General features: G+C 42.3%; 1 protein-coding gene across 1 annotated transcript in view; it reads right to left on the reverse strand.

Annotated features, from left to right (window-relative positions):
• Positions 1-4,085: 4,085 nt before the first annotated feature.
• MAP3K5 (mitogen-activated protein kinase kinase kinase 5) overlaps positions 4,086-26,524 on the reverse strand; it is a 185,903-nt gene continuing 163,464 nt past the window's right edge. The window contains exons 22-30 of the mRNA XM_044289658.1: positions 22,925-23,102; positions 20,664-20,832; positions 19,661-19,846; positions 18,637-18,742; positions 16,285-16,528; positions 14,694-14,806; positions 12,356-12,468; positions 5,533-5,609; positions 4,086-4,875 (exon numbers count right to left, since the gene is read on the reverse strand). Coding sequence (XP_044145593.1) covers positions 4,812-4,875; positions 5,533-5,609; positions 12,356-12,468; positions 14,694-14,806; positions 16,285-16,528; positions 18,637-18,742; positions 19,661-19,846; positions 20,664-20,832; positions 22,925-23,102 — 1,250 coding nt within the window. The 3' untranslated portion in view covers positions 4,086-4,811. The remainder of the gene's footprint in view (positions 4,876-5,532; positions 5,610-12,355; positions 12,469-14,693; positions 14,807-16,284; positions 16,529-18,636; positions 18,743-19,660; positions 19,847-20,663; positions 20,833-22,924; positions 23,103-26,524) is intronic.

A 26,524-nucleotide genomic window follows, 5' to 3' on the forward strand; every position in this document is an offset into this window, starting at 1 on the left:
AGGACAGGAATCCCAACGCTAGATCAATTCTGGACAATTAATTATGTAAGAGTAACAAGAATATTGCCTTTCTTCCCGATGCTTAGCCCTCCAGAGATCACACATATCAACCTCTGATATCAATCTAGCCAGCAAGGAGAGTGAGGAGCCCACCTCACAAGCGTCTGGAATGAACTTATCCAGAGACTTGTCCATGTACATATTGAAGTCTCCCATCATTAGTACAGGGACATAAGGAAACTTGGTTTTGAACACTAGTATTTTTGTCAGAACCTCGCTGGAGTATGGTGGGGGAATGTATACTGCCACCAGGATAAACTTAAAATGAAAAATAGAGCAGTCCACACATATAAATCTTCCCTTATTGTCAATGCATGTGTCTCTAGCGACCAATGGAATAGATCTATGTATTAAAATACTAACACCACGCGCATGGGTGGAATAAGTAGAGTGAAACTCATGCGCCATCCATGCTCTGTGTATCAGATGAGTTTTGTCAGAAGTAAGATGCGTTTCAGATAGGCAAAAGATTGCCGGTTGGTATGTTTGCAAAGCATGGAAGATCGCATGACGTTTAGAAGTCTGGCCCATTCCCCTTACATTCCAGGCAATAATCCTAAGGGTACCCATAATCAAACCAATTGCAGAAAAACATCTGCCTGCTGCCGCTCACCCCTGGGGAGCCATTATATGACCCAATATTAAGCATATACTCTGTCTCAAGTTCCCCCCAAACCCGACCCTCCCCCGCATAAACCAAAACACAGATTAGACATACATGGGGGGGGGGGGGGGAAACAGAACTGGATCGCACATCCACAATGCTATGCTTTGATCTAACTCGCTTATCAGCGCTATATTAAAGTGTACAGCCCCCCATACTGCATGCTGTACAAGAGTGGGACCTACTCTGACAAAAGGGCACAGCGCAGTGCAGTGACAAAGCGGTAATGCCCTGGTAGGCGGCGGGACCCAGGAGTCAAAGCAGCATCCCTGCTGTCTGACTATGCCACCCATGGCACTGGGTCCCACCAACCCACCAGAACAGCACCACAAAAACAAAGGCCACCACGCAGTACTGCACCATGTGAACAGTTGTCTAACACAACATGTCCATTGCTATCAGGAGCTACAGGTCAATGACCACTATATGCAGACTAGTGTGATTAAAACCACCTGTGCCGAATGGGAGGAGTGCTGATACCAGTAAAGAAAAAAAATAGACCATTAGTATACATGGGGGGGAGAAACAGAACTGGATCGCACATCCACAATGCTATGCTTTGATCTAACTCGCTTATCAGCGCTATATTAAAGTGTACAGCCCCCCATACTGCATGCTGTACAAGAGGCATTAGTGTACATTTTGATCAAAAGGCATAAGCCCACTCACCACGCCAAGGACCTACTCTGACAAAAGGGCGCAGCGCAGTGCGGTGACAAAGCGGTAATGCCCTGGTAGGCAGCGGGACCCAGGAGTCAAACCAGCATCCCTGCTGTCTGACAATGCCCCCCGTGGCACTGGGTCCCACCAACCCACCAGAACAGCACCACAAAAACAAAGGCCACCACGCAGTACTGCACCATGTGAACAGTTGTCTAACACAACATGTTTATTGCTATTTTTTTGTGGTACTGTTCTGGTGGGTTGGTGGGACCCAGTGCCATGGGTGGCATTGTCAGACAGCAGCGTTGTTGTTTTGACTCCTGGGTCCCGCCACCTACCAGGGCATTACCGCTTTGTCACTGCACTGCGCTGCGCCCTTTTGTCAGAATAGGTCCCACTCAAAAGAGGCGACCTTGGCGTGGTGAGTGGGCTTATGCCTTTTGATCAAAATGTACACTAATGCCTCTTGTACAGCATGCAGTATGGGGGGCTGTACACTTTAATATAGCGCTGATAAGAGAGTTAGATCAAAGCATAGCATTGTGGATGTGTGATCCAGTTCTGTTTCTCCCCCCTCATGTATATTAATGGTCTATTTTTTTCTTTACTGGTATCAGCACTTCTCCCATTCGGCACAGGTGGTTTTAATCACACAAGTCTGCATATAGTGGTCATTGACCTGTAGCTCCTGATAGCAATGGACATGTTGTGTTAGACAACTGTTCACATGGTGCAGTACTGCGTGGTGGCCTTTGTTTTTGTGGTGCTGTTCTGGTGGCTTGGTGGGACCCAGTGCCATGGGTGGCATTGTCAGACAGCAGCGTTGTTGTTTTGACTCCTGGGTCACGCCACCTACCAGGGCATTACCGCTTTGTCACTGCACTGCGCCCTTTTGTCAGAGTAGGTCCCACTCAAAAGAGGCGACCTTGGTGTGGCGAGTGGGCTTATGCCTTTTGATCAAAATGTACACTAATGCCTCTTGTACAGCATGCAGTACTACTCGGCTATGGGCCCTAGCTTTCCTTGATATTTTAACCCATAACAGTGCAGAACAAAATTAAAACATCCAAGATAAGGATTGAAGAGGAGCTCCCGGAAGTGAGGACATTCCCCTATTAACCCTTTTCCCCCTGCATGCAACATTAACCCAGCAAGGATATATATTTTAGGAACCGACATATGTCCCTGCAGTCCTCAATGATTTGGACTCCCTTCAGATACTATTAAGGATGTGCCACATTTTCAGGTGTTTCGCATAGATCCTTCTCATGCGTATCCAGCCACTGACAAGCTGCCTCCGGAGTATCGAACATGTGATATATCATTGAGTAGGGAAGTTGTAGGGCTCTCGGTCACTTCTTGACATCTAGGAAGTGTGCTCTCCTCTTTTGGACTTTTGCAGATAAGTCAGGAAACAGGGAGATACGATTTCCATCTATAGTAAGATCCGCACAGTATCTTGCTCCTTTCAGGTTTGCATCTCGATCTCTAAAACGCAGGACTTTAATCAGAAGAGGCCTTGGCGGCGCCCCCGGCGGTGGTGGGCGGAGTGGTACACGGGGAGCCCGCTCAATTGCAAAAAGCGGAAACAATTTCTCTCCCCCAATTTTATCAGCAAGCCATTTCTCAAAGAATGTCACAGCATCCGCTCCTTCTGTATGTTCAGGCACACCAATTATTCGGACATTATTGCGCCTTAGCCTGTTTTCAATATCATCCGATTTAGAGATTAGCAGTGTGACATTATGTATTACACGCTGTAGATCCCTTTTTACTGGCGGCATTTGATCCTCCATAGCACTGACTCGGCCGTCCATTTCGCCAACACGCTCCTTCACTTGCCTCATAGGCAGAATGTCCTCTTTGAGGCCCCCCATGTGAGTGTTTAATGAGGTGAGCGCCATGTTGCACTGTGCCACCGCTGCATATACATTTTTAATGATGGGCTCTGCTTCCGGAGTTGCCCCTCTGCTCTGTGCTGCACTAACCTCCTTCCCTGCTTCTGGCACCGGGCCAGAGCCATCACTTCCAGCAGCATCCAGAGGTTCCACCACTTTGACATCCTCTGAATCCAGAGCGGTCACTGGTGGATTCGACGAGCGGACATATTTCTCCAGCTGTGCCGCTACATCAGAGAGTTTTGCAAATCGCGCTTCTTCCCCTTGGATCTCTGGCTCGTCATATCGCCGCAAAAAGATGGCAATTTGCAGGGGGAACACGTCCACTTGATTATATATTAAGTTGCCCACCACATCAGCAGGTAATCAGATTTGCAGGAGACTCAGCCAGGAGCTCTGCACCGCACGTCCGCTCACATACCCAGTCAGGTCCATGCCCCCCCCCCCCCGCTTTGATCATGTTTACTGGTACTGAACAATGTATTCTCCAATCATAGCAATTGCTACAAAAGCAGATCTGTACAGTATGTTATGCGCAAAATCATGACAAAAATGTACATACATTTACACATAGATCATGGGGTAGAAATAAGCAAAAAAAATGCTTCCCCATTTTGCTAATCTCAGAATCCAATTTGATAACTTCACTTTTTACATGATAGGTATGTGCCCTCAGTTTATACACAATTCCTAGCTACAACACCTTTTACATGTTCAAGCTACCTGGGCACAAATGTAATTTTGTTATTTTTTAAATGCTTTTTGTCCTGTGTATATGAAAAATGGAAAAGAAAACAGTGTTGTTTGTCAGAGGTTTATTAGTAGGACTAACGTCACAATAGCTTTAGAACAAGCCGACTTTGGTTCAATGCACATACAGAATATTGAACTGGTACAGTTTGATATTGTTGAAGTAAAAAACAAATACACATAAAAGACTACTAATTCTGCTCCCTCTTCAGTCAAAACGGTCAATAAAAACAGTACGGAGAATAATAAAAAAGGTAAATGTCATTCAAATAGAATATTCCCAGTCCCACCAACACAAGAGTGTGTGTGTGTGTGTGTGTGTGTGTATGTATGTATGTGTGTGTGTATGTATGTGTATGTGTATGTGTATGTGTGTGTGTGTGTGTGTATATATGTATATATATATATATATATATATATATATATATCACACACACACACAAAGGAGACTGGAACTCACATTGACATTACCAGCAGATCACATTTCATAGAACTGACAAATTAAAACAAATAAAAAAAGTTTGATTCCCTTTGTAATTAATTGGTAAAAGGAACCTGCCGTCACACTTTGCAGTAGAATGGAAGAACTGTATGTACAGCTTAAAATATTATCTTGCATCCCTTCCATGAACCTATGGCGGATTTCAGTAGGCATAAGGGCAGCCTGTTCTTGTTCTTCACAATGATTTCACATTGGTGAACAAACACGGAGATAAAGTGCAGCAGCCTCTCTAGCAGGAATTCTGGTTTGGGTGTTAATTCCAGGAAGACATATGTCAAGAAGACTGCTTCTCTCTGAAGTCCACAATAGCCTTCCAGATTGCACATAGAGTTCCTCCCCTGTGAAAATACAGACAGACAGTCATTATGTAGAGTTTAGGTATAAAGGGTTGAACACTAAAAAAAAAGAAACAGCAATATTGGGTGACATTCTAGGGAGAAGCTTGTGACAGTACATTACTTAAAAAGTTACTGAACATGTGATGAATAGTTGACATATATAAGTGGTCCTTCCAGTTACAGTGGCCTCATACAATGGTGCGAAATAGAAACTGGAAATTACATTCAATTAGCTGATCTGCTGTGCGTAATTGGCTGGAAGATCCAGCCAAACAATGTGGGCAAATTAATTGGGGGTATACATACCCAACCGTTTGACAGCTTGGAGTCCTCAAAACCAACTGTTAACTGAAAGGGGTTGTGTCACTAAACATTCTGCATTTTTGAAACCAGCATCTGGATCTGACCTTTCTGTAACGGGATCATAGTGACATAAAGCTGTCAGTTTGATTCTGTAGAAGAAAGGTCAGGCGGAGGCACACAGAATTATCAATCATGATAATTTCCTGGGCTTCTGTAGTCCAGACTGCACAATCCCTCTGTCACAAGGGACACGCTCATGTGAACGAGCCCTAATAAGGTTACAATCAGGGATCCTCAGAGAGTGGAGGAAAAGCAGGAGCAGGGAAGCTCATGCAATGATGTAGTACAATTTACCTTAGATTCATGGATTTTAAATCATCTCGTGTAACATGCCACAGGATATCTTCCAGTGTATAGTCTTCTGCCATAAACTGAAACAGAATAAACATGGATGAAACGATATGAATGATTTGCTCATTAACAGGACAACATTAAAGGGAACCTGTCACCGGGATTTTGGGTATAGAGCTGAGGACATGGGTAGCTAGATGGCCACTAGCACATCCACAATACCCAGTCCCCATAGCTCTGTGTGCTTTTATTGTGTATAAAACCCGATTTGATACATATGCAAATTAACCTGAGAGGAGTCAGAGCTTGAAAATATGACTCTTCTCTGGTCACACAAGTAAGATATGACTCTCATGTTAATTTGCATATGTATCAATTTTTATTTTATTTTTTTACACAATAAAAGCACACAGAGCTATGGGGACTGCATATTGAGGATGTGCTAGTGGCCATCTAGCAACCCATGTCCTCAGCTCTATACACAAAATCCTGATGACAGGTTCCCTTTAACCGCCTCCGGACCGCCTAACGCAGATCCGCGGTCCGGAAGCAGCAGCTCTGCGCAGAGTGACGCATATATGCGTCATCTCGCGAGAGCCATGACTTCCTGTGAACGCGCGCGCGTTCACAGGAACGGAAGGTAAGAGGCAGGATCTGCAGCCTGCCAGCGGCGATCGTTCGCTGGCAGGCTGGAGATGCGATTTTTTTAACCTCTAACAGGTATATTAGATGCTGTTTTGATAACAGCGTCCAATATACCTGCTACCTGGTCCTCTGGTGGTCCCTTTTGTTTGGATCGACCACCAGAGGACACAGGTAGCTCAGTAAAGTACCACAAAACACCACTACACTACACCCCCCCCCTGTCACTTATTAACCCCTTATGAACCCCTGATCACCCCATACAGACTCCCTGATCACCCCCCTGTCATTGATCACCCCCCTGTCAGGCTCCATTCAGACGTCCGTATGTTTTTTACAGATCCACTGATACATGGATCGGATCCGCAAAACACATACGGACGTCTGAATGGAGCCTTACAGGGGGGTGATCAATGACAGGGGGGTGATCAATGACAGGGGGGTGATCACCCATATAGACTCCCTGATCACCCCCCTGTCATTGATCACCCCCGGAGTAAGGCTCCATTTAGACATTTTTTTTGGCACAAGTTAGCGGAAATAAATATTTTATTTTTATTTTATTTTTCTTACCAAGTCTCATATGCCACTAAATTGTGTCAAAAAATAAAATCTCACATGAACTCACCATACCCCTCACGGAATCCAAATGCATAAAAATTTTTAGACATTTCTATTCCAGATTTCTTCTCACGCATTTGGGCCCCTAAAATGCCAGGGCAGTATAAATACCCCACATGTGACCCCATTTCGGAAAGAAGACAACCCAAGGTATTCCGTGAGGGGCATATTGAGTCCATGAAAGATTTAAATTTTTGTCCCAAGTTAGCGGAAAGGGAGACTTTGTGAGAAAAAAATAAATAAATCAATTTCCGCTAACTTGTGCCAAAAAAAAAGAAAAATCTATGAACTCGTCTTCTTTCCAAAATGGGGTCACATGTTGGGTATTTATACTGCCCTGGCATTTTAGGGGCCCGAAAGCGTGAGAAGAAGTCTGGGATCCAAATGTCTAAAAATGCCCTCCTAAAAGGAATTTGGGCCGCTTTGCGCATCTAGGCTGCAAAAAAGTGTCACACGTGGTATCGCCGTACTCAGGAGAAGTTGGGCAATGTGTTTTTGGGTGTAATTTTACATATACCCATGCTGGGTGAGATAAATATCTTGTTGTCTTTTGCCAAGATATTTCTCTGACACAGCATGGGTATATGTAAAATGACACCCCAAAACACATTGCCCAACTTCTCCTGAGTACGGCGATACCACATGTGTGACGCTTTTTTGCCGCCTAGGTGGGCAAAGGGGCACACATTCCAAAGAGCACCTTTAGGATTTCACAGGTCATTTTTTATACATTTTGATTTCAAACATACTTACCACACATTAGGGCCCCTAGAATGCCAGGGCAGTATAACTACCCCACAAGTGACCCCATTTTGGAAAGAAGACACCCCAAGGTATTCCGAGAGGGGCATGGCAAGTTATTTTTTGTCACAAGTTAGCGGAAAATTATGATTTTTTTGAAAAAAAAAATTCTTACAAAGTCTCATATTCCACTAACTTGTGACAAAAAATAAAAAATTTGAGGAACTCGCCATGCCCCTCACGGAATACCTTGGGGTGTCTTCTTTCCAAAATGGGGTCACTTGTGGGGTAGTTATACTGCCCTTGCATTCTAGGGGCCCTAATGTGTGGTAAGTAGTTTGAAATCTAAATCTGTAAAAAATGGTCGGTGAAATCCTAAAGGTGCTCTTTGGAATGTGTGCCCCTTTGCCCACCTAGGCTGCAAAAAAGTGTCACACATCTGGCATCGCCGTACTCAGGAGAAGTTGGGCAATGTGTTTTGGGGTGTCATTTTACATATACCCATGTTGGGTGAGATAAATATCTTGGTCAAATGCCAACTTTGTATACAAAAAAAATGGGAAAAGTTGTCTTTTGCCAAGATATTTCTCTCACCCAGCATGGGTATATGTAAAATGACACCCCAAAACACATTGCCCAACTTCTCCTGAGTACGGCGATACCAGATGTGTGACACTTTTTTGCAGCCTAGGTGGGCAAAGGGGCACAAATTCCAAAGAGCACCTTTCGGATTTCACCGGTCATTTTTTACAGATTTTGATTTCAAACTACTTCTCACGCATATGGGCCCCTAAAATGCCAGGGCAGTATAACTACCCCACAAGTGACCCCATTTTGGAAAGAAGACACCCCAAGGTATTTTGTGATGGGTATAGTGAGTTCATGGAAGTTTTTATTTTTTGTCACAAGTTAGTGGAATATGAGACTTTGTAAGAAAAAAAAAAAAAAATCATCAATTTCCGCTAACTTGTGACAAAAAATTAAAAGTTCTATGAACTCACTATGCCCATCAGTGAATACCTTAGGGTGTCTACTTTCCGAAATGGGGTCATTTGTGGGGTGTTTGTACTGTCTGGGCATTGTAGAACCTCAGGAAACATGACAGGTGCTCAGAAAGTCAGAGCTGCTTGAAAAAGCGGAAATTCACATTTTCGTACCCTAGTTTGTAAACGCTATAACTTTTACCAAAACCATTTTTTTTTTTTACCCAAACATTTTTTTTTTTATCAAAGACATGTTTAGCGAAAAATTTATATATGGATGTCGTTAAATTTCGATTAATAACAAAAAAAGTAAAAATGTCAGCAGCAATGAAATACCACTAAATGAAAGCTCTATTAGTGAGAAGAAAAGGAGGTAAAATTCATTTGGGTGGTAAGTTGCATGACCGAGCAATAAATGGTGAAAGTAGTGTAGTGCAGAATTGTAAAAAGTGGCCTGGTCATTAAGGGTGTTTCAGCTAGGGGGGTTGAAGTGGTTAAACTGGTTTTCGGGATTTTAAACTGATGGCTTAAAGGATAGGCCATCACTGTAAAATCCGAACAGACCACTTCAAATGTTAAGTACCTTTTCAATGAAAACATTACCAGGAGACTTGAACTATTGTATATCATGAAAATACCTAAATTATGGTGTAAAGCAGTTACAATAAAAGTAATAAAGGGGTATTCCCATCATATAAAGTGATCACTAAGATATACCCTTACTTTACAATCACTGGAGGCCAGAGCAATGAGATCCACATTGATCACGAGAATGGAAGGACCACAAAGCTGGTTTAGTGCCGTGTCCTCTTGACCGTTTTCCCCCCGAACGGTGGCACTCCCAGAATGACCCCATTCAAGTAAACCGGGTCAGTTCCATGCACAGTGGATGTGCATAGAACTGGCCCTGAAGAGGATGCAGCAGTAACCCAGCAAAGTGGCTTTTTCATTCTCAGGATCTGTGGTGGTCCCAATTATCAGACACTCACAGATCATAGAGTGATGGCAAATCCTAGTGATATGCCATTACCTTATAAGATATGAAAACCTTTTAAAGCAGCTCTGTCACCAGGATTAACCCTATTAAACCTGGTAGGCCTCATCATGCTGATTAACAGTTTTTATTCATATGCAAATGAGAAGTTTGAGCAGCAGGAGGTAGGGCTCAACTCTTTAAACACTGCTTTGTAACACCCCCTGTGCTCTGCACACTCCTCCCACCCCTTGATAGGGCTAGACATCAGCATGCTGAGGGCAGAGCTGTGTCCAGTAGACTCATACCAAGGGAATGCAGTGGCAGCGCTCATGCTTCACCCGCCACTCCTTTCACACAGGTATACAGGACCTCCTGTTCAAATGATCAGCGGTCAGACCCCCAACAATCAGATACTTATACCCTATACTTATATCACACTATATTTGCCCTAAATGCACTGAATAAGGATGCTGTTGGCATGTGTGGGCAGTCATCCTATTACAGAAATATTATACCTTATGGCACCTCTTAAAACCAGATTGCTTAATATTAAAGATTCACTGTACTTTCACACAATTTAATTGTATTTAGTAGAGAATGGTGTAACTAGCACATTTCTAAATTACTGCATTTAAAAAATATACCTGCATCCATCTGAAATAAACTGTAAAGACATGGCTACCTAATTTGCAGTCCACTGCCTGTTGTCAGGCAAGGATGGTCTGTAGTAACAGACACAGAAGACCGCTCACAAAAATGGGGGAGTGTCAGAGCTAGCTAAGATCTTGAGCCTGATAAAATGCCTGCTTCTACGCAGCTTCTGAAGATTATGGGAGCCCCTGTGTGTCTGTATGTGTGATTTAACCCTCCGTATCTGTTCTGTGTGCACCGCAGCTGAAAACAAACATAGTGAGAAGTAAGGGAAAGGACATCACAGCAGTACAGTGCTGGCAAAATCCACAAAAGATGCCCCCGCTTCTGACCAAAATGAATCTAGCTGTGCAGCTGACACAGGGAATAATATAACTGAAAGAGAAAGAGAAGCAACAAAAAGCCTGCTCCTTCACAGTAATGATTGTACAAAGAAAAACAGCAAATATGCAAACTTTCTTTTTTTAAAACTTACACTTTAAATACAGTTGCAAGAAAAAGTATGTGAACCCTTTGGATTTCTGCAAAAATTGGTCATAAAATGTGATCTGATCTTCATCTAAGTCACAACAATAGACAATCACAGTCTGCTTAAACTAATAACACACAAAGAATTAAATGTCACCATGTTTTTATTGAACACATCATGTAAACATTCACAGTGCAGGTGGAAAAAGTATGTGAACCACTAGACTAACGAGATCCCCAAGAGCTAATTGGAGTGAGGTGTCAGCCAACTGGAGTCCAATCAATGAGATGAGATTGGAAGTGTTGGTTACAGCTGCCCTGCCCTATAAAAAACACACACCAGTTCTGGGTTTGCTTTTCACAAGAAGCATTGCCTGATGTGAATGAAGCCTCGCACAAAAGAGCTCTCAGAAGACCAACGATTAAGAATTGTTGACTTGCATAAAGCTGGAAAGGGTTATAAAAGTATCTCCAAAAGCCTTGCTGTTCATCAGTCCACAGTAAGACAAATTGTCTATAAATGGAGAAAGTTCAGCACTGCTGCTACTCTCCCTAGGAGTAACTGTCCTGTAAAGATGACTACAAGAGCACAGCGCAGACTGCTCAATGAGGTGAAGAAGAATCCTAGAGTGTCAGCTAAAGACTTACAAAAGTCTCTGGCATATGCTAACATCCGCGTTAGAGAATCTACGATACATAAAAGACTAAACAAGAATGGATGTCATGGGAGGATACCACAGAGGAAGCCACTGCTGTCCACAAAAAAACATTGCTGCATGTTTACAGTTTGCACAAGAGCACCTTGATGTTCCACAGCAGTACTGGCAAAATATTCTGTGGACAGATGAAACCAAAGTTGAGTTGTTTGGAAGAAACACACAACACTATGTGTGGAGAAAAAGAGGCACAGCACACCAACATCAAAACCTCATCCCAACTGTGAAGTATGGTGGTGGGGGCATCATGGTTTGGGGCTGCTTTGCTGCATCAGGGCCTGGACGGATTGCAATCATCGAATAAAAAATGAATTCCCAAGTTTATCAAGACATTTTACAGGAGAACTTAAGGCCACCTGTCCACAAGCTGAAGTTCAACAGAAGATGGGTGTTGCAACAGGACAACGACCCAAAGCATAGAAGTAAATCAACAACAGAATGGCTTAAACAGAAGAAAATACGCCTTCTGGAGTGGCCCAGTCAGAGTCCTGACCTCAACCCGATTGAGATGCTGTGGCATGACCTCAAGAAAGCAATTCACACCAGACATCCCAAGAATATTGCTGAACTGAAACAGTTCTGTAAAGAAGAATGGTCAAGAATTACCCCTGACCGTTGTGCACGTCTGATCTGCAACTACAGGAAACGTTTGGTTGAAGTTATTGCTGCCAAAGGAGGTTCAACCAAATATTGAATCCAAGGGTTAACATACTTTTTCCACCTGCACTGTGAATATTTACATGTTGTGTTCAATAAAAACATGGTAACATTTAATTCTTTGTGTGTTATTAGTTTAAGCAGACTGTGATTGTCTATTGTTGTGACTTAGATGAAGATCAGATCACATTTTATGACCAATTTGTGCAGAAATCCATATAATTCCAAAGGGTCCAGATACTTTTTCTTGCAACTGTACTTGATCAAACCCGAATGTGACTGTGCTGCCTAATAGCCTCTGACAACCAATTTTACAACTCCTGTCTTGGAACATTTTTCTATGCTGTGGATCAAGCAGAGGTATCGCATACCTTGTTTATTGTATCCTCGTCTACTTGATGTTGTTGCAGCCAATGGATGAGTTCTAGGTCTTCACTGGGTGTATTGGGGGTTCTTATGTGGGACACGGATATACCGGGGATATCTGTGCCAGAAATTAATTTGTTAGAAAACGGATCACATTTTTGTTGATTTTGTCCTCTTTACATTTAAAATCAAATATCCAGAGTCTGAAATAACAACCTTCCTAAATAGAATCTGCAAGACTTATTTGATACATGTTGCTAGTTTCTAAAACCCTCCAAAATGAATTGGTGACCACTGAGTGGCAAATATAGTTTACTGAAACATGATTTTCTGAGCTGTAAACTACTTGTTTATATAGTGAACTAATAAAACATCAAAATGCTCTAAAATAATGTTGAATGGGAAAAAAAATAATAATCAGATAAAGGGCAGGCATCTTCTGAATATCTCTGTCCAAGAAAAAGAGAACCCTTAACCCCTTAGTGACCACCCATACGCCTTTTTACGGCGGTCACTAAGGGGCCTTAGGCTGGGCTGCCGCTTTTTTAAAGCGGCCCAGTCTGAGCGCTGCACGGGTCAGCATGCAGCGGGGATCCGGCTCTCACATGAGAGCCACGGCCCTGCTCTAATAGCTGGGCTGTTTAACACTTTACATGCCGTGGGCAATGGCTCCCACCGCATGTAAAGTGCTGACAGAGGGAGTGGACTCTCTCTGTCACCCATCAGCACCCCGCAAATGCGATCGTGGGGTGCCAATGTGTATGAAGGCTGGCAGGGCTCTGATGTAGGCCCAAGACCAGCCATCAGTAATTTCCAGCAGGCTGCGCCAATGTTAGAATAGCATTGCCATTAAAATGCAATGCACTACAGGGATTATGCATTGCATTGTAAAAGCAAACAAAACACTGTCTGATATAGTCCTCTTGTGGGACTATTAAGTGGTAAAAAAAAAGGAAAAAACCCAAACATTTATTAAATAAAAAAATTCCATAAAAAAAGAAAAATTACGCTTTTTTTCCATTGAAAATACACTTTTCAATAAAAAAAATAGCATAATAAAAATAATTTCCCCCATATGTTTGGTATTGACGTGTCCGTAACGACCCGGACTACATAAATTATCCCCTACAATGAACGCCGTAAAAAAATAACTGCTAATAATTCTTATTGCTAATTTATTCTTAGTTGCCACTGAAAAAACCTAATAAGCAAATCAAAAAGCGCCATTTACTCCAAAATGATACTAATGAAAAATACAAGTCATCCCGCAAAAATCAAGCACTTGCACAACTCCATAGAAATAAAAATAAAAAAAAGTTATGGGTCCTGGGAAGCGGCAATGCAAAAACATTTAAAAAAAAAAAAAAAAAAAAGTAGGGGGGTTATTGATAAAAAGTAGTAAAACGTAAAACAAAAATATAGGTATTTGTATAGTTCTCTGTAATTGTACTGACCCAGAGAATAAAGATATTATTTTATACAGAAAAATGAACGCTGTAAAATTTATAACGTAAAAACGCAGTGGCAGTATTACTGTTTTTCCCATCTCCCTCCCAGAAAGAGTCAATAAAAGTTAATCAGAAAGTTATGTGTACCCCAAAATGGCGCCATTAAAAACTACAACTTGTCCCGCAAAAAACAAGCCCTCAAAGCTATATAGGTGGAAAAATAAAAAAAAGTTATGGCTTTTGGAACGCGACGATTAAAAACGCTTGGTCAGTAAGGCCCAAAACAGGCTGGTCACTAAGGGGTTAAAATTTGAACAATTGGTTCTTATATTCCATTTTTCTATAGTATAGTTACTCATGGGGACCTTTAAAAGGATGCACAATAAACAATGAAGACCCAATCCAATTCATGCCCATAGACTACACTTGTTAAATGTATACAGTGTACAGGCTCAGAATGGACCACAGGGGTACAGGGGAGTCCCCCGGTGGGCCCCTAAGCAAGGTGGGGCCCTAGTCTCCCACCCCCTGCACAAGTGGCACATAACACATTAGATTTACTGCACTACATACATATATTCAATGTACAGCACCTCAACCAGCCTATGTTCATATAAAAAACGTAAAATATTTATTATATTCAAATGTATCCACACAGTGGGCCCCCAAAATACATTTTACTGGTGGGCCCTAGGTACCCCAGTCCGACACTGACAGTGTACATCACATAAATATTTTAAAACTGGAGTGAGTGGGGTAAAACAGCAAAAAGTCACACATTTTTGCGCAACCGAGTGCAAAAAGTTACAAAAGCCCTATTTTGCAACCTTTTAAAGTCAAAATTCTGGAGTAAAGGCATGATAAATCTTCCCTCTCTTTTTATACCACATCTTACTTATTGGCTTTGAGCGTTCCTGAAGCCGCTTGATTTCTTGGTCCTTTTCTTCAATAGCCTGACGTATTAATACTTGGAATTCCTTCTCTTTCTGTAGCAGTTCCTCTAGAAGCCTACATCAACAGATCATATCATATAGACATTAGTTTTCAATAATTTATTTCAAATGTGAATAAAATAACAGATCTTAAAAGGCTCCATATACAGGTCCTTCTGAAAAAACGAGCTATTAACCTAATCATCTGAATCAACTAAGTAACTCTAAACACCTGCAAAAGATTCCTGAGGCTTTTAAAAACTCCCAGCCTGGTTCATTACTCAAAACCGCAATCATGGGTAAGACTGCCGACCTGACTGCTGTCCAGAAGGCCATCATTGACACCCTCAAGCAAGAGGGTAAGACACAGAAAGAAATTTCTGAACGAATAGGCTGTTCCCAGAGTGCTGTATCAAGGCACCTCAGTGGGAAGTCTGTGGGAAGGAAAAAGTGTGGCAGAAAACGCTGCACAACGAGAAGAGGTGACCGGACCCTGAGGAAGATTGTGGAGAAGGACCAATTCCAGACCTTGGGGGACCTGCGGAAGCAGTGGACCGAGTCTGGAGTAGAAACATCCAGAGCCACCATGTACAGGCGTGTGCAGGAAATGGGCTACAGGTGCCGCATTCCCCAGGTCAAGCCACTTTTGAAACAGAAACAGCGGCAGAAGCGCCTGACCTGGGCTACAGAGAAGCAGCACTGGACTGTTGCTCAGTGGTCCAAAGTACTTTTTTCGGATGAAAGCAAATGTCATTCGGAAATCAAGGTGCCAGAGTCTGGAGGAAGACTGGGGAGAGGGAAATGCCAAAATGCCTGAAGTCCAGTGTCAAGTACCCACAGTCAGTGATGGTCTGGGGTGCTGGTGTTGGTCCACTGTGTTTTATCAAGGGCAGGGTCAATGCAGCTAGCTATCAGGAGATTTTGGAGCACTTCATGCTTCCATCTGCTGAAAAGCTTTATGGAGATGAAGATTTCATTTTTCAGCACGACCTGGCACCTGCTCACAGTGCCAAAACCACTGGTAAATGGTTTACTGACCATGGTATTACTGTGCTCAATTGGCCTGCCAACTCTCCTGACCTGAACCCCATAGTGAATCTGTGGGATATTGGGAAGAGAAAGTTGAGAAACGCAAGACCCAACACTCTGGATGAGCTTAAGGCCGCTATCGAAGCATCCTGGGCCTCCATAACACCTCAGCAGTGCCACAGGCTGATTGCCTCCATGCCACGCCGCATTGAAGCAGTCATTTCTGCAAAAGGATTCCCGACCAAGTATTGAGTGCATAACATAATTATTTGAAGGTTGACTTTTTTTGTATTAAAAACACTTTTCTTTTATTGGTCGGATGAAATATGCTAATTGTTTGAGATAGGAATTTTGGGTTTTTATGAGCTGTATGCCAAAATCATCAATATTAAAACAATAAAAGGCTTGAACTACTTCAGTTGTGTGTAATGAATCTAAAATATATGAAAGTCTAATGTTTATCACAATATGCTATTTTTTTTTAGAAGGACCTGTATAAGATCTTATTACAGACAGCTTGCTTACCTGTTGGACACAATTTTTAGTCTCCCCAGTTGCATACTAAGCGATCGTTGAGCATTCTGAGAGTCATGCGACACAGTGGAACTGAGGGTGCTTACTCCAGATGTATGCACATTATCATCATTCACTGCACTAGGCACCTCACTGGTCTGTTGTGTAGGTAGGGCATTAGGGTCTTCCTCCACCTCAAGGTCATCTTGGTCTGCTGGGTCACTTTCAGAAGTGATGCTAAAATGTGGCCGCAGTTCTAGAGTCAAGGAAAGATATGAGTTATAGTATAGGTAACATGTAAATTAGACTTCAGCACAAGGTGTGTAGATGCAATTCAATCATAGTTTATTCAATTAGTTCTGCGGCTGTAATATCATGACGTTTTGGCCAAGTGAGAAAGGTAACAACGCTGTAGGGAAGTGGTAAAAACCTCTTGAAGGTGTCTGGGAAGGTGTGCTAGCTAGCACAGGCGCAAGACTTTGGTGGGGTGCACCAACAAAAACCTCATATCCATGGACCATTATAGATAGGTCATAGAAATATCTTTCTACTGCTCTGGACACAAATGACAAGCAGCAAAACTAAGCACCACCACTGTTAAAAGCTGAACTATAATTTGCTTACATGGATAAGCTCTACTGTTCATATTATCTGCATACAGATATGCCACTATACATTAAAGTGTTAGCCAAAGATTTTAATATCAATGACCTGTCCTCAAGATAGGGCCAACTCCTGGCATATCTGCCGATCCGCTGTTTGAAGAGGCCACGGAGCTCTGGTGAATGCTGTGGCCTCTTCCTAGGCCATTGATGTCACGTTCATCAGTCACGTGGCCAAGGTGCAGCTCAGTCCCACTCAAGTAAATGGGGCTGAGCTGAAATACCAAGCACAGCCCCTATAAAATGGACAATGCTATGTTTGGTAAGCTGTGAGGTGGCCGTAGCCTCCTCAAACATTTGATTGGCAATGGTGTTGGGAGCTGGACCCCCACCAATATGATTTTGATGACCTATCCTGAGGATACATCATCTATATTAAACTCCTGGAAAACCTCTTTACACAGAACACATCACCGGACCTGTGATCACTCCTGACCTGTGTAACAGACAGTGGGGGTGGACCCACTGTGACAACTAACCAGTTTGACTATGGGGTAAACCTAAGGGCATTGTCATGGTATTCACCCTTTAATCCCTATACAGGGATCTGAACTTCTCCTCCACAATTCTGAGGTTGGGGCATGTGGCAAGGAGCAGAATCGGTAGACAGACAAGGTACAGTACATGGGTATTCAGACAAGAGATCACCTTTGCTGGTTACTAGCAACTAGAAAACCTCAAGGCTCAGGCAAGGAGGTGGATCTACAGCCCAGCTAACTAGGGAGGCTGATCAGCAAATTAATTATCTCCTGGACAGGGGCAGGAGAAAAAGGATGAACTCTCGCAGTGCTGAAAGGAAGTTCACTGAGCACTAGTCCCAATACATAAAGGCAGAGTGAAGAGATGCCTGTGCTTGCCCGGGACAGCAGTGGACATGAGCCACCAGCCTTGTCTGTTTTACTGCATAACTGCATGTTGCCAACCAACAACTTGTCTGTTTTACTGCATAATTGTTGCAGCATCTTTTATAATAACTCTGAACTGTGCTGTTCCCATGTTATTCCTCCTGAATATTTATGAATACATTGACAACAGAGTGAACATTCCTCTTGTCAAAGGCTTATATCCCTACACTATCAGGATTGCTCAGTGTAAGAACAAGTTCAGATATTTAGATTCGTGCTGCTGATATCCCGAACTAGAAATCCAAAGCAGCTGGGAAGACCAAGTCGCTCCTCTCCACACGAGCACACAGACAATCACTGCAAGCTGGCCGCGTTGCCTCGCTCTTTCCTAGTTTCCTCCTCCTGTAATCCATCCCAGAGACAAACCAGAAAAGATCCAAGATAATGAAGTACTGCAACACTAGGTTCAGCCAAGGATATTTATTACAGTTACAGGATATTATATAAAACATGTATGATATAAAGCCAGGTGTCCTGGCAAGCCCGAAACAGGTTTGGTCATGCTTTTTCAAGGGCTTTCAAAAAGTGTGGCGAAACCTGGGTCGGGGTGGCCAGGACATCTGTTTTTTACAGAACACATCCCTAACTGGTAAACCCAGTTGGGGATGTGTTCTTCTGATTTATTCTAATGAAGAATGTGAGTACTCTATTTACTAAAACACATCTGGAGGGCTGAATGGTTCTCTTTAAGCCCAAAAATTCACACACACACGTGTACAAAGGTTGGCAAAGCAGTCACATAATAAAATAGAGCACGACAGAACTTTGCACAAAATGTGAGTAGAAATCTGGATTACCTGGTACTAATGTGGTGATGGCGGTCTGCACTGCCTTTCTAATGATACTGTCGAGAGCAAACATCCAGTGAGGCTTGATGTTATGATTGCGAAGAACTTTGTTGACCTGATTACACAGAAAACCATTATACTGATCCTTCACATCTACGCAAAGCTGACAATATGTATGTAAAATTGGTTGGTAGACAGTTTACATAATAAATTTGTCAAATAGAAAGCCTACAAAATCTCATTACATACTGTAAAGTGACCTAATACAGCTCCATTAGTTGAACAATTACTGGTACACAAGGCACAGAAGGAACAGAATGATGTCAGTGCAGACTATCGGCAGGCTACAAGCAGGAGATCGGTGGAGCAGAGTAATTACATTTTTTTTTATTGTTTCTGACCATGAAATAACCTCCATGGAAAACATAGTTAAAGTAGTTTTCCAGGATCAGAATACTGATGTCCTGATAAGCTGTTTGAAGGGGCTGTGTAAAGGACCTATTATATGGAGTGAATATCGTACAGATTCCCATGCATGCAAGCAAAAATTTATTGGAATCGTATGATGTAATAAGTATGAACGATTCAAAGACGAGTGACAAATTGCTCATTCCTCGTCCATCATGACAAAAAATTATCACTCCTCATTAATTGATCCGTTCGTGTAACATGGAGCCGTTCATCGCTAACAATCTCATACATGCCATTTGACTAAGCATCTGTCACCCATCTTTACATGTAATAACAAGGAATGATCTAAAAGCAAACGATTAACGATCACAAGTACAAACTTTTATATGTGTGTATAATAAGCGTAATTTACATAGTTAATGAATTGCTAAATCTTTGATCGTTTATTGTGATCTGTATGACATCTGCTGGTGTAATAGTACCTTAAGTACTGAGGTCTGTTCATATCTGGCAATCAATATCCTGATCTCGGAAAACCCTAGTACTAGTTATGAATTAAGTGTTACCCTTGGATTTCTAGGATTAAGTAAACCAGCTCAATGATCAATATATTTCCACTCACCGCATCTTGGAAACCAAACAGCACCACTTGGACTTGACTAATGGCGTGACTGTCAAAGTCAAGCTCCAGTTTGAGTTTTGAAAGAGTAGAAGCAATTATCTTCCGGTCAGTGGATCTCACAAAGTCTCGTAAGCATGTAACTAGGGTTGTAACATGTTCCCACTTTAATTTGGTTTCTTCTGTTCCCTAAAACAGATTTTTTTTTTTTTCATTTTTAGTACAGTGTAGCACAAACAGACTCAAAGGGTTCTGTAGATAACATGATCTCTGCTGTCTAATGATATATTTAGGCTACTTTCACACTAGCGTTCGGCTGTCCGCTTGTGAGCTCCGTTTGAAGGGGCTCACAAGCGGACCCGAACGCTTCCGTCCAGCCCTAATGCATTCTGAGTGGACGCGGATCCGCTCAGAATGCATCAGTCTGGCGGCGTTCAGCCTCCGCTCCGTTCAGCAGGCGGACACCTGAACGCTGCTTGCAGCGTTCGGGTGTCCGCCTGGCCGTGCGGATCCGTCCAGACTTACAATGTAAGTCAATGGGGACGGATCCGTTTGAAGATGACACACTGTGGCTCAATCTTCAAAAGGATCCGTCCACCATTGACTTTCAATGTAAAAGTCTGGACGGATCCGCTCAGGCTACTTTCACACTTTTATACAATATAATAAATAAATTTTATACAATATAATGCAGACGGATCCGTTCTGAACGGAGCCACCGTCTGCATTATATAAGCGGATCCGTTCAGAACGGATCCGCTCTGAACGCTAGTGTGAAAGTAGCCTTAGAGGATCAGGATCATTGATAACAAATTACAGGGAAAAACACCACACAACAGATTCTTTTTGCTGAAGGCAAGATAAAAAAGAGAGAGAGAGGGAACACATTGGGAACTATTGCTGCTGGATACCTAGAGTACAAACACTCCATGACCAAAGTTTCCTTAGCTCTTATGTAAATCTCAAGAAGATGTGGACTCCTTGGAGTAACTATTCATCAAGTTACCTGATCAAGAGCTTTCATCAGGTTTTTAACAACAGTATCTTGATCTTCAGTCAGTATCCGATGCAGTGTAGCTCTTCGTTCACTGTCCTTCTTCAACATGAAGAATCCAGAATCTCTTTCCTCCGGTGATGGAGGAGCACTGTGATCTTCAAAAAGTTCATCTGGAATTCTAATATTAATAACTTAATGTTATTCATGGGGGAAATAAATACAAAAATATGGACATCTCAGATGGCATAAGGCTCTGGCACCAGCGAGTAAATGCATAGCATTCGCATATATGGTCCCTTCACTCGCTCACTATTTTGGTATTGCTGGTTTGAGATTACTGCCCTTTAAAGGGGTTGTCCGCTTTTTACTATTGATGACCTATCTTCGGCTGTTTGAAGAGAAGGCAGTGCACATACGAGCACTGTGTTCTCTGATCTATTTACTTGCTTGCCACATCAATTGCAGTGGTGACCAGGTGTAAAAGTATGGGGTCCCCATTCACTTCTATAGTACGGCTCTGTCTGTTCAAGTGAATACTACATAGAAGTGAATGGGGACGCCATATTTGTAATTACACCACTGCAATTGCTGCGGCAAGCAGGATGTAAACAGCAGGGAAGGCAGTGCTCGTATGAGAGCTGCCTGCTCTTTAAACAGCTGATCAGCAGGAGTGCCGAGAGCCGGACCCCCGCCAATCTGATATTAATGACCTATCCAGAGAATAGGTCATCAATATTAAAAGAGGACAACCCTTTTAAGTGCTTCTACATATTAAGGCAGTGGCCTGCGTTTGGTAAAAAGATTTCAATTACTTAAAGGGAATCTGTTTTTATAGACACATAGCTGTGGTTCACCTGATGAAAAAAACTGTTTTCTTTTGCTGATCTGAGGCTCTGTTCCGGAGTTATGATACTTTTTCTTAATATGCAAATTAGGCCTTTGGTGCAATGAGAGCAACACCATTGCTCTTGTTGCACCCATGCCTTGCTCCTTTTTGTGGCCAGCTCCTCCCTGGCTGCTTTCATTGATAGGGCCAGGCAGTGGCAAAGTAGCGAGGGAGGGGCTGACCACAGAAAGAAGCAGAGCTTGGGTGCAACAAGAGTAATGGTAACACCCTCATTGCACCAAAGGCCTCATTTGCATATTTAGAAAAAGTATCATAACTTGGCAATGGAGAATCAGATCAACAAAAGAAAAACAGAGTGTTAACCAGGTGAACCACGGATATGTGTATGCAAATATTTCGATAGGTAGGTCACTGGGACAGATTCTCTTTGAAGATATTTGCATTTTATGTCTTGTTTCAGTTCAGAGTTCTGCAAGGATGACAGCAATAAGCGCAACTATTTATCAGTAAAGGTCACTTTAGATGGGACAATTCAGCAGATGATTGTCAGGAAGGAAGTATTCTTTCCTGACAATCTGCTGCTTGTCAGTGAAGTAGACCGCTGTATTTACATGTAGTGATCTCCTCCACAGTATGGGGAGGAGCAATGGCTAATGCCATTGTTCTTCCCCATACAGACTTCTTGTTTGCCGGCAGCAGAGCGTGTTTACAGAGCAGAATCTGCTGCTGGCAAGCAACGATTTAGACGTCTGCACAAGTCAGTGAAACGCTCGTTTATCGGGTAATTGGTGGCACTTTTATACCACCAAATAATCGTTAACCAGTGTTCCTATGAACACTCAGTGATTATCTGGCGGATTCTCAGCCCGTGTAAAGGGCCCTTAATGTGGTAAGTGTTGATTAGTTTTGTTCCCTAGTTAAAACTGCATTCGTATTCAGCAATCATAACCTCTGTATGGGGATGAACAATCGCTAATTCGATTGTTAATCCCCATACAGATTCATTATATATCGGCAGCAGATCCCCATTTACACACTAAACAATGTGCTGCTGGCAAAGGATGATTTAATGCACCATAGAAAAGACAGACCACCCAACAAACAAGCTTGTTTCTTATCTGATCGGTGACACATTTTATGTGGAAATTATCATCTGCTGATGTAAATGGGTCCTAGATCAAAAGTGACAATAAATAATGTGCACAACTCAAAGATGGCAATAGCTAGGGAAGTAAAAATAACTGCTAAACTTAATCTGTTACTTTTGATTTTGTGAAAATATGGCCTCCTAAAAATCCACAGACTGTCACTTTGGGTTTTGTTGTAACTTTTAACAAAAAGATAACACTTCTCAAGTATATAAAAAAAATGAGGAGTGGGAAATCAAATCACAAAGTCAAAAACATTGGAAACAAAAACTCACCCAAGGAAAAAACCTCTTTTGACTTTATCCTCTCTTTCAACACAAGATTTAGTTCTTGATGTGAAGATGAAAGGTTCTGATCTCAGGTCTGTATCTGGAGATACTGATCCATATTCACTACTACTACTTGCATCTTCCATCATCACTGGCACAGGCAATGATATACTCCTCATATAATCTGCACAAGAAAGACAAGCACTCACAAACCTTACCAATCAACAAATATTGTATAAGTTTGGATAGAGTATACTGATTAACTCAAAATACCTTACAATAGAAAGGGGTCACTGAATAAAATGCACTGTAAAAGTCTACATAACAGACATACTTTTCTAGAATTGGAAACATTTTTGTCCAGTTTAGTAAAATATTCTCAATGTAATCACCTTTTGGTAGATCAATTGTACATCTAGGTACACCAATTTAGATTGACGTTCAACAGCGGTTTATGTGTCAAAGGTCCTTTACGGATGACCTCACACGCTGCAGAATTTTCTGCAACATAATCTACGGTATTCGTGATGAAGTGCAATACCTGTGTTCTGTTGTGCTGCAGAATATTAATTCTGCAGTGGAACAGAGTGCAAATAATGTTCAGCTGCAAATTTCATGTAGCTGAATGTCTCCATTAATCTCAATGGAAGTGTAATCTGCACAGAAATCCGTAACATAATTCACAAATAAAATACCCATCCTATCCCGTTGCCGAAAAAACTGCAACAAAATATGCAACATAATCTACAGCTTTGTAAAATGTGCACCTGCAGATTTTGTCGCGGAAAGTTCAGCCACTTGTGAGGGCACCCTAACATGTGCCTAAGCCTAGCCATAGCGGATACTGATTAAAAGGCTTTGTACACTACCTTATACAAACAGTTTGTGTAGTATCAGTCCTACACCCTGTTTGGAAAGATGTGCTGCAGACATTGATGAATGACTAATCACTGCAATATATAAGTACAGTGTTCATTTTAGGACATGGTCAGATATCATAGTCAAGTATCAGAATAATGGCAGTGTGATACCTGACCCTGACTTTGATATTTGACATCTGAGTTTGACTTATTGTCTTCAGTTTGCTGTTTGAAGCTTAGATGCTTGCCTTGCATGCAGTGTTCTTGAGTTCAAAACCCCCTTCAGTCTTTAAAAATAAAATAGATGAAGCTACAGTAAATGAGTGCCTCCCCTTACTATAATGGTGCCCATATACTCTTTAACCCCTTAAGGACACAGGGCGTACAGGTACGCCCTTGTGCCCTGGTACTTAAGGACACAGGGCGTACATGTACGCCCTGTGCATTTTCGATCACTGCCGTGCGGCTGGCAGTGATCGGAACCCGGTGCCTGCTCAAATCATTGAGCAGGCACCTAGGCTAAATGCGCGGGGGGGTCCCGTGACCCCCCCATGTCGGCGATCGCGGCAAACCGCAGGTCAATTCAGACCTGCGATTTCTGCAGTTTCTGATCCCCGCGGTCCCTGACTGCGGGGATCAGAAACTTTAGTATTCCTAAAGTGCATCTGTATCCCCCCCCCCCCCTGCACCCCTTAGTGATTTTTGCCCGGTGGGAGGTGCAGGGGGAGGGTTGCGGGCGGTGCGGGCGATGCGGGAGGCGAGCGGTGCGGTAGGCGGGATCGCGATCCCCCGCCCGCCTCCCATTGCGTAATCGTTGGCGTCTAGTGGGTATACCAGGGTGCCAGCACATTGCTGGCACCCTGGTATAAACGGCTGACATCGGTGATGCGATGTCAGCCGTTTAACCCTTTCCATACAGCGGTCCGTACGGACCGCTGTATGGAAAAGGTTAACAGTAAGAGGGAGCTCCCTCCCTCTCCCATCGGGGGGCTGCTGTGCCTTTGCAGTCCCCCGAATGGAGAGGGAGAGAGCTTCCAGGCAGCCCCCCCAAGCCCCGTCCTTACCCTTCCCCGTCTGCGCAGTTCTGGCCACTACTGAGCAGACGGGGAAGGTTCCCATGGCAACAGGACGCCTTCTCAGGCGTCCTGCTGTCCATGGTGCTGAACAGATCTGTGCTGAAAGGCATAGATCTGTTCAGACAAAGTGTAAAATACAGTATAGTACTATATATTGTACTGTACTGTATTATGCAGACATCAGACCCACTGGATCTTCAAGAACCAAGTGGGTCTGGGTCAAAAAAAAAGTGAAAAAAGTGAAAAATAAAGTAAAAATCAAAAAACACATTTATCACTGATTAAAAATGAAAAAAATTAAATTCCCTACACATGTTTGGTATCGCCGCGTCCGTAACGACCTGATCTATAAAACGGTAATGTTACTTTACCCGAACGGTGAACGCCATAAAAATTAAAAATTAAAAACTATGATGAAATTGGAATTTTGCCCACCTTACTTCCCAAAAAAGGTAATAAAAGTGATCAAAACAGTCGCATCTATGCCAAAATTGTAACAATCAAACCGTTATCTCATCCCGCAAAAATCATACCCTACCCAAGATAATCGCCCAAAAACTGAAAAAGTTATGGCTCTTACACTATGGAAACACTAAAACATGATTTCTTTTGTTTCAAAAATGAAATCATTGTGTAAAACTTACATAAATAAAAAAAAGTATACATATTAGGTATCGCCGCGTCCGTATTCACCGGCTCTATAAAAATATCACATGACCTAACCCCTTAGATGACCACCGTAAAAAAATAAAAATAAAAACTGTGTAAAAAAAGCCATTTTTTGTCATCTTCTGTCACAAAAAGTGTAATAGCAAGCAATCAAAAAGTCATGAGCACCCCAAAATAGTGCCAATCAAACCGTCATCTCATCCCACAAAAAATGAGACCCTACTTAAGATAATCGCCCAAAAATTTAAAAAACTATGGCTCTTAGACTATGGAGACACTAAAACATTTTTTTTGTTTTAAAAATGAAATTATTGTGTAAAACGTACATAAATAAAAAGAATTGTATACATATTGGGTATCACCGCGTCCGTGACAACCTGCTCTATAAAATTACCACATGATCTAACCTGTCAGATGAATGGTGTAAATAACAAAAAAAAAAAAAACGGTGCCAAAAAAGCAATTTCTTGTTACCTTGCCGCACAAAAAGTGTAATATAGAGCAACCAAAAATCATATGTACCCTAAACTTGTACCAACAAAACTGCCACCCTATCCTGTAGTTTCTAAAATGTGGTCACTTTTTTGGAGTTTCTACTCTAGGGGTGCATCAGGGGGGCTTCAAATGGGACATGGTGTCAAAAAAAACAGTCCAGCAAAATCTGCCTTCCAAAAACCGTATGGCATTCCTTTCCTTCTGCGCCCTGCCGTGTGCCCGAACAGCGGTTTACGACCACATATGAGGTGTTTCTGTAAACTACAGAATCAGGGCCAGAAATAATGAGTTTTGTTTGGCTGTTAACCCTTGCTTTGTAACTGGAAAAAAAATATTAAAATTGAAAATCTGCCAAAAAAGTGAAATTTTGAAATTGTATCTCTATTTTCTATTAAATCTTGTGCAACACCTAAAGGGTTAACAAAGTTTGTAAAATCAGTTTTGAATACCTTGAGGGGTGTAGTTTCTTAGATGGGGTCACTTTTATGGAGTTTCTACTCTAGGGG

The sequence above is a fragment of the Bufo gargarizans genome, chromosome 4 (genome assembly GCF_014858855.1).
Source record: "Bufo gargarizans isolate SCDJY-AF-19 chromosome 4, ASM1485885v1, whole genome shotgun sequence".
In the NCBI taxonomy this organism is placed as follows: Eukaryota; Metazoa; Chordata; class Amphibia; order Anura; family Bufonidae; genus Bufo; species Bufo gargarizans.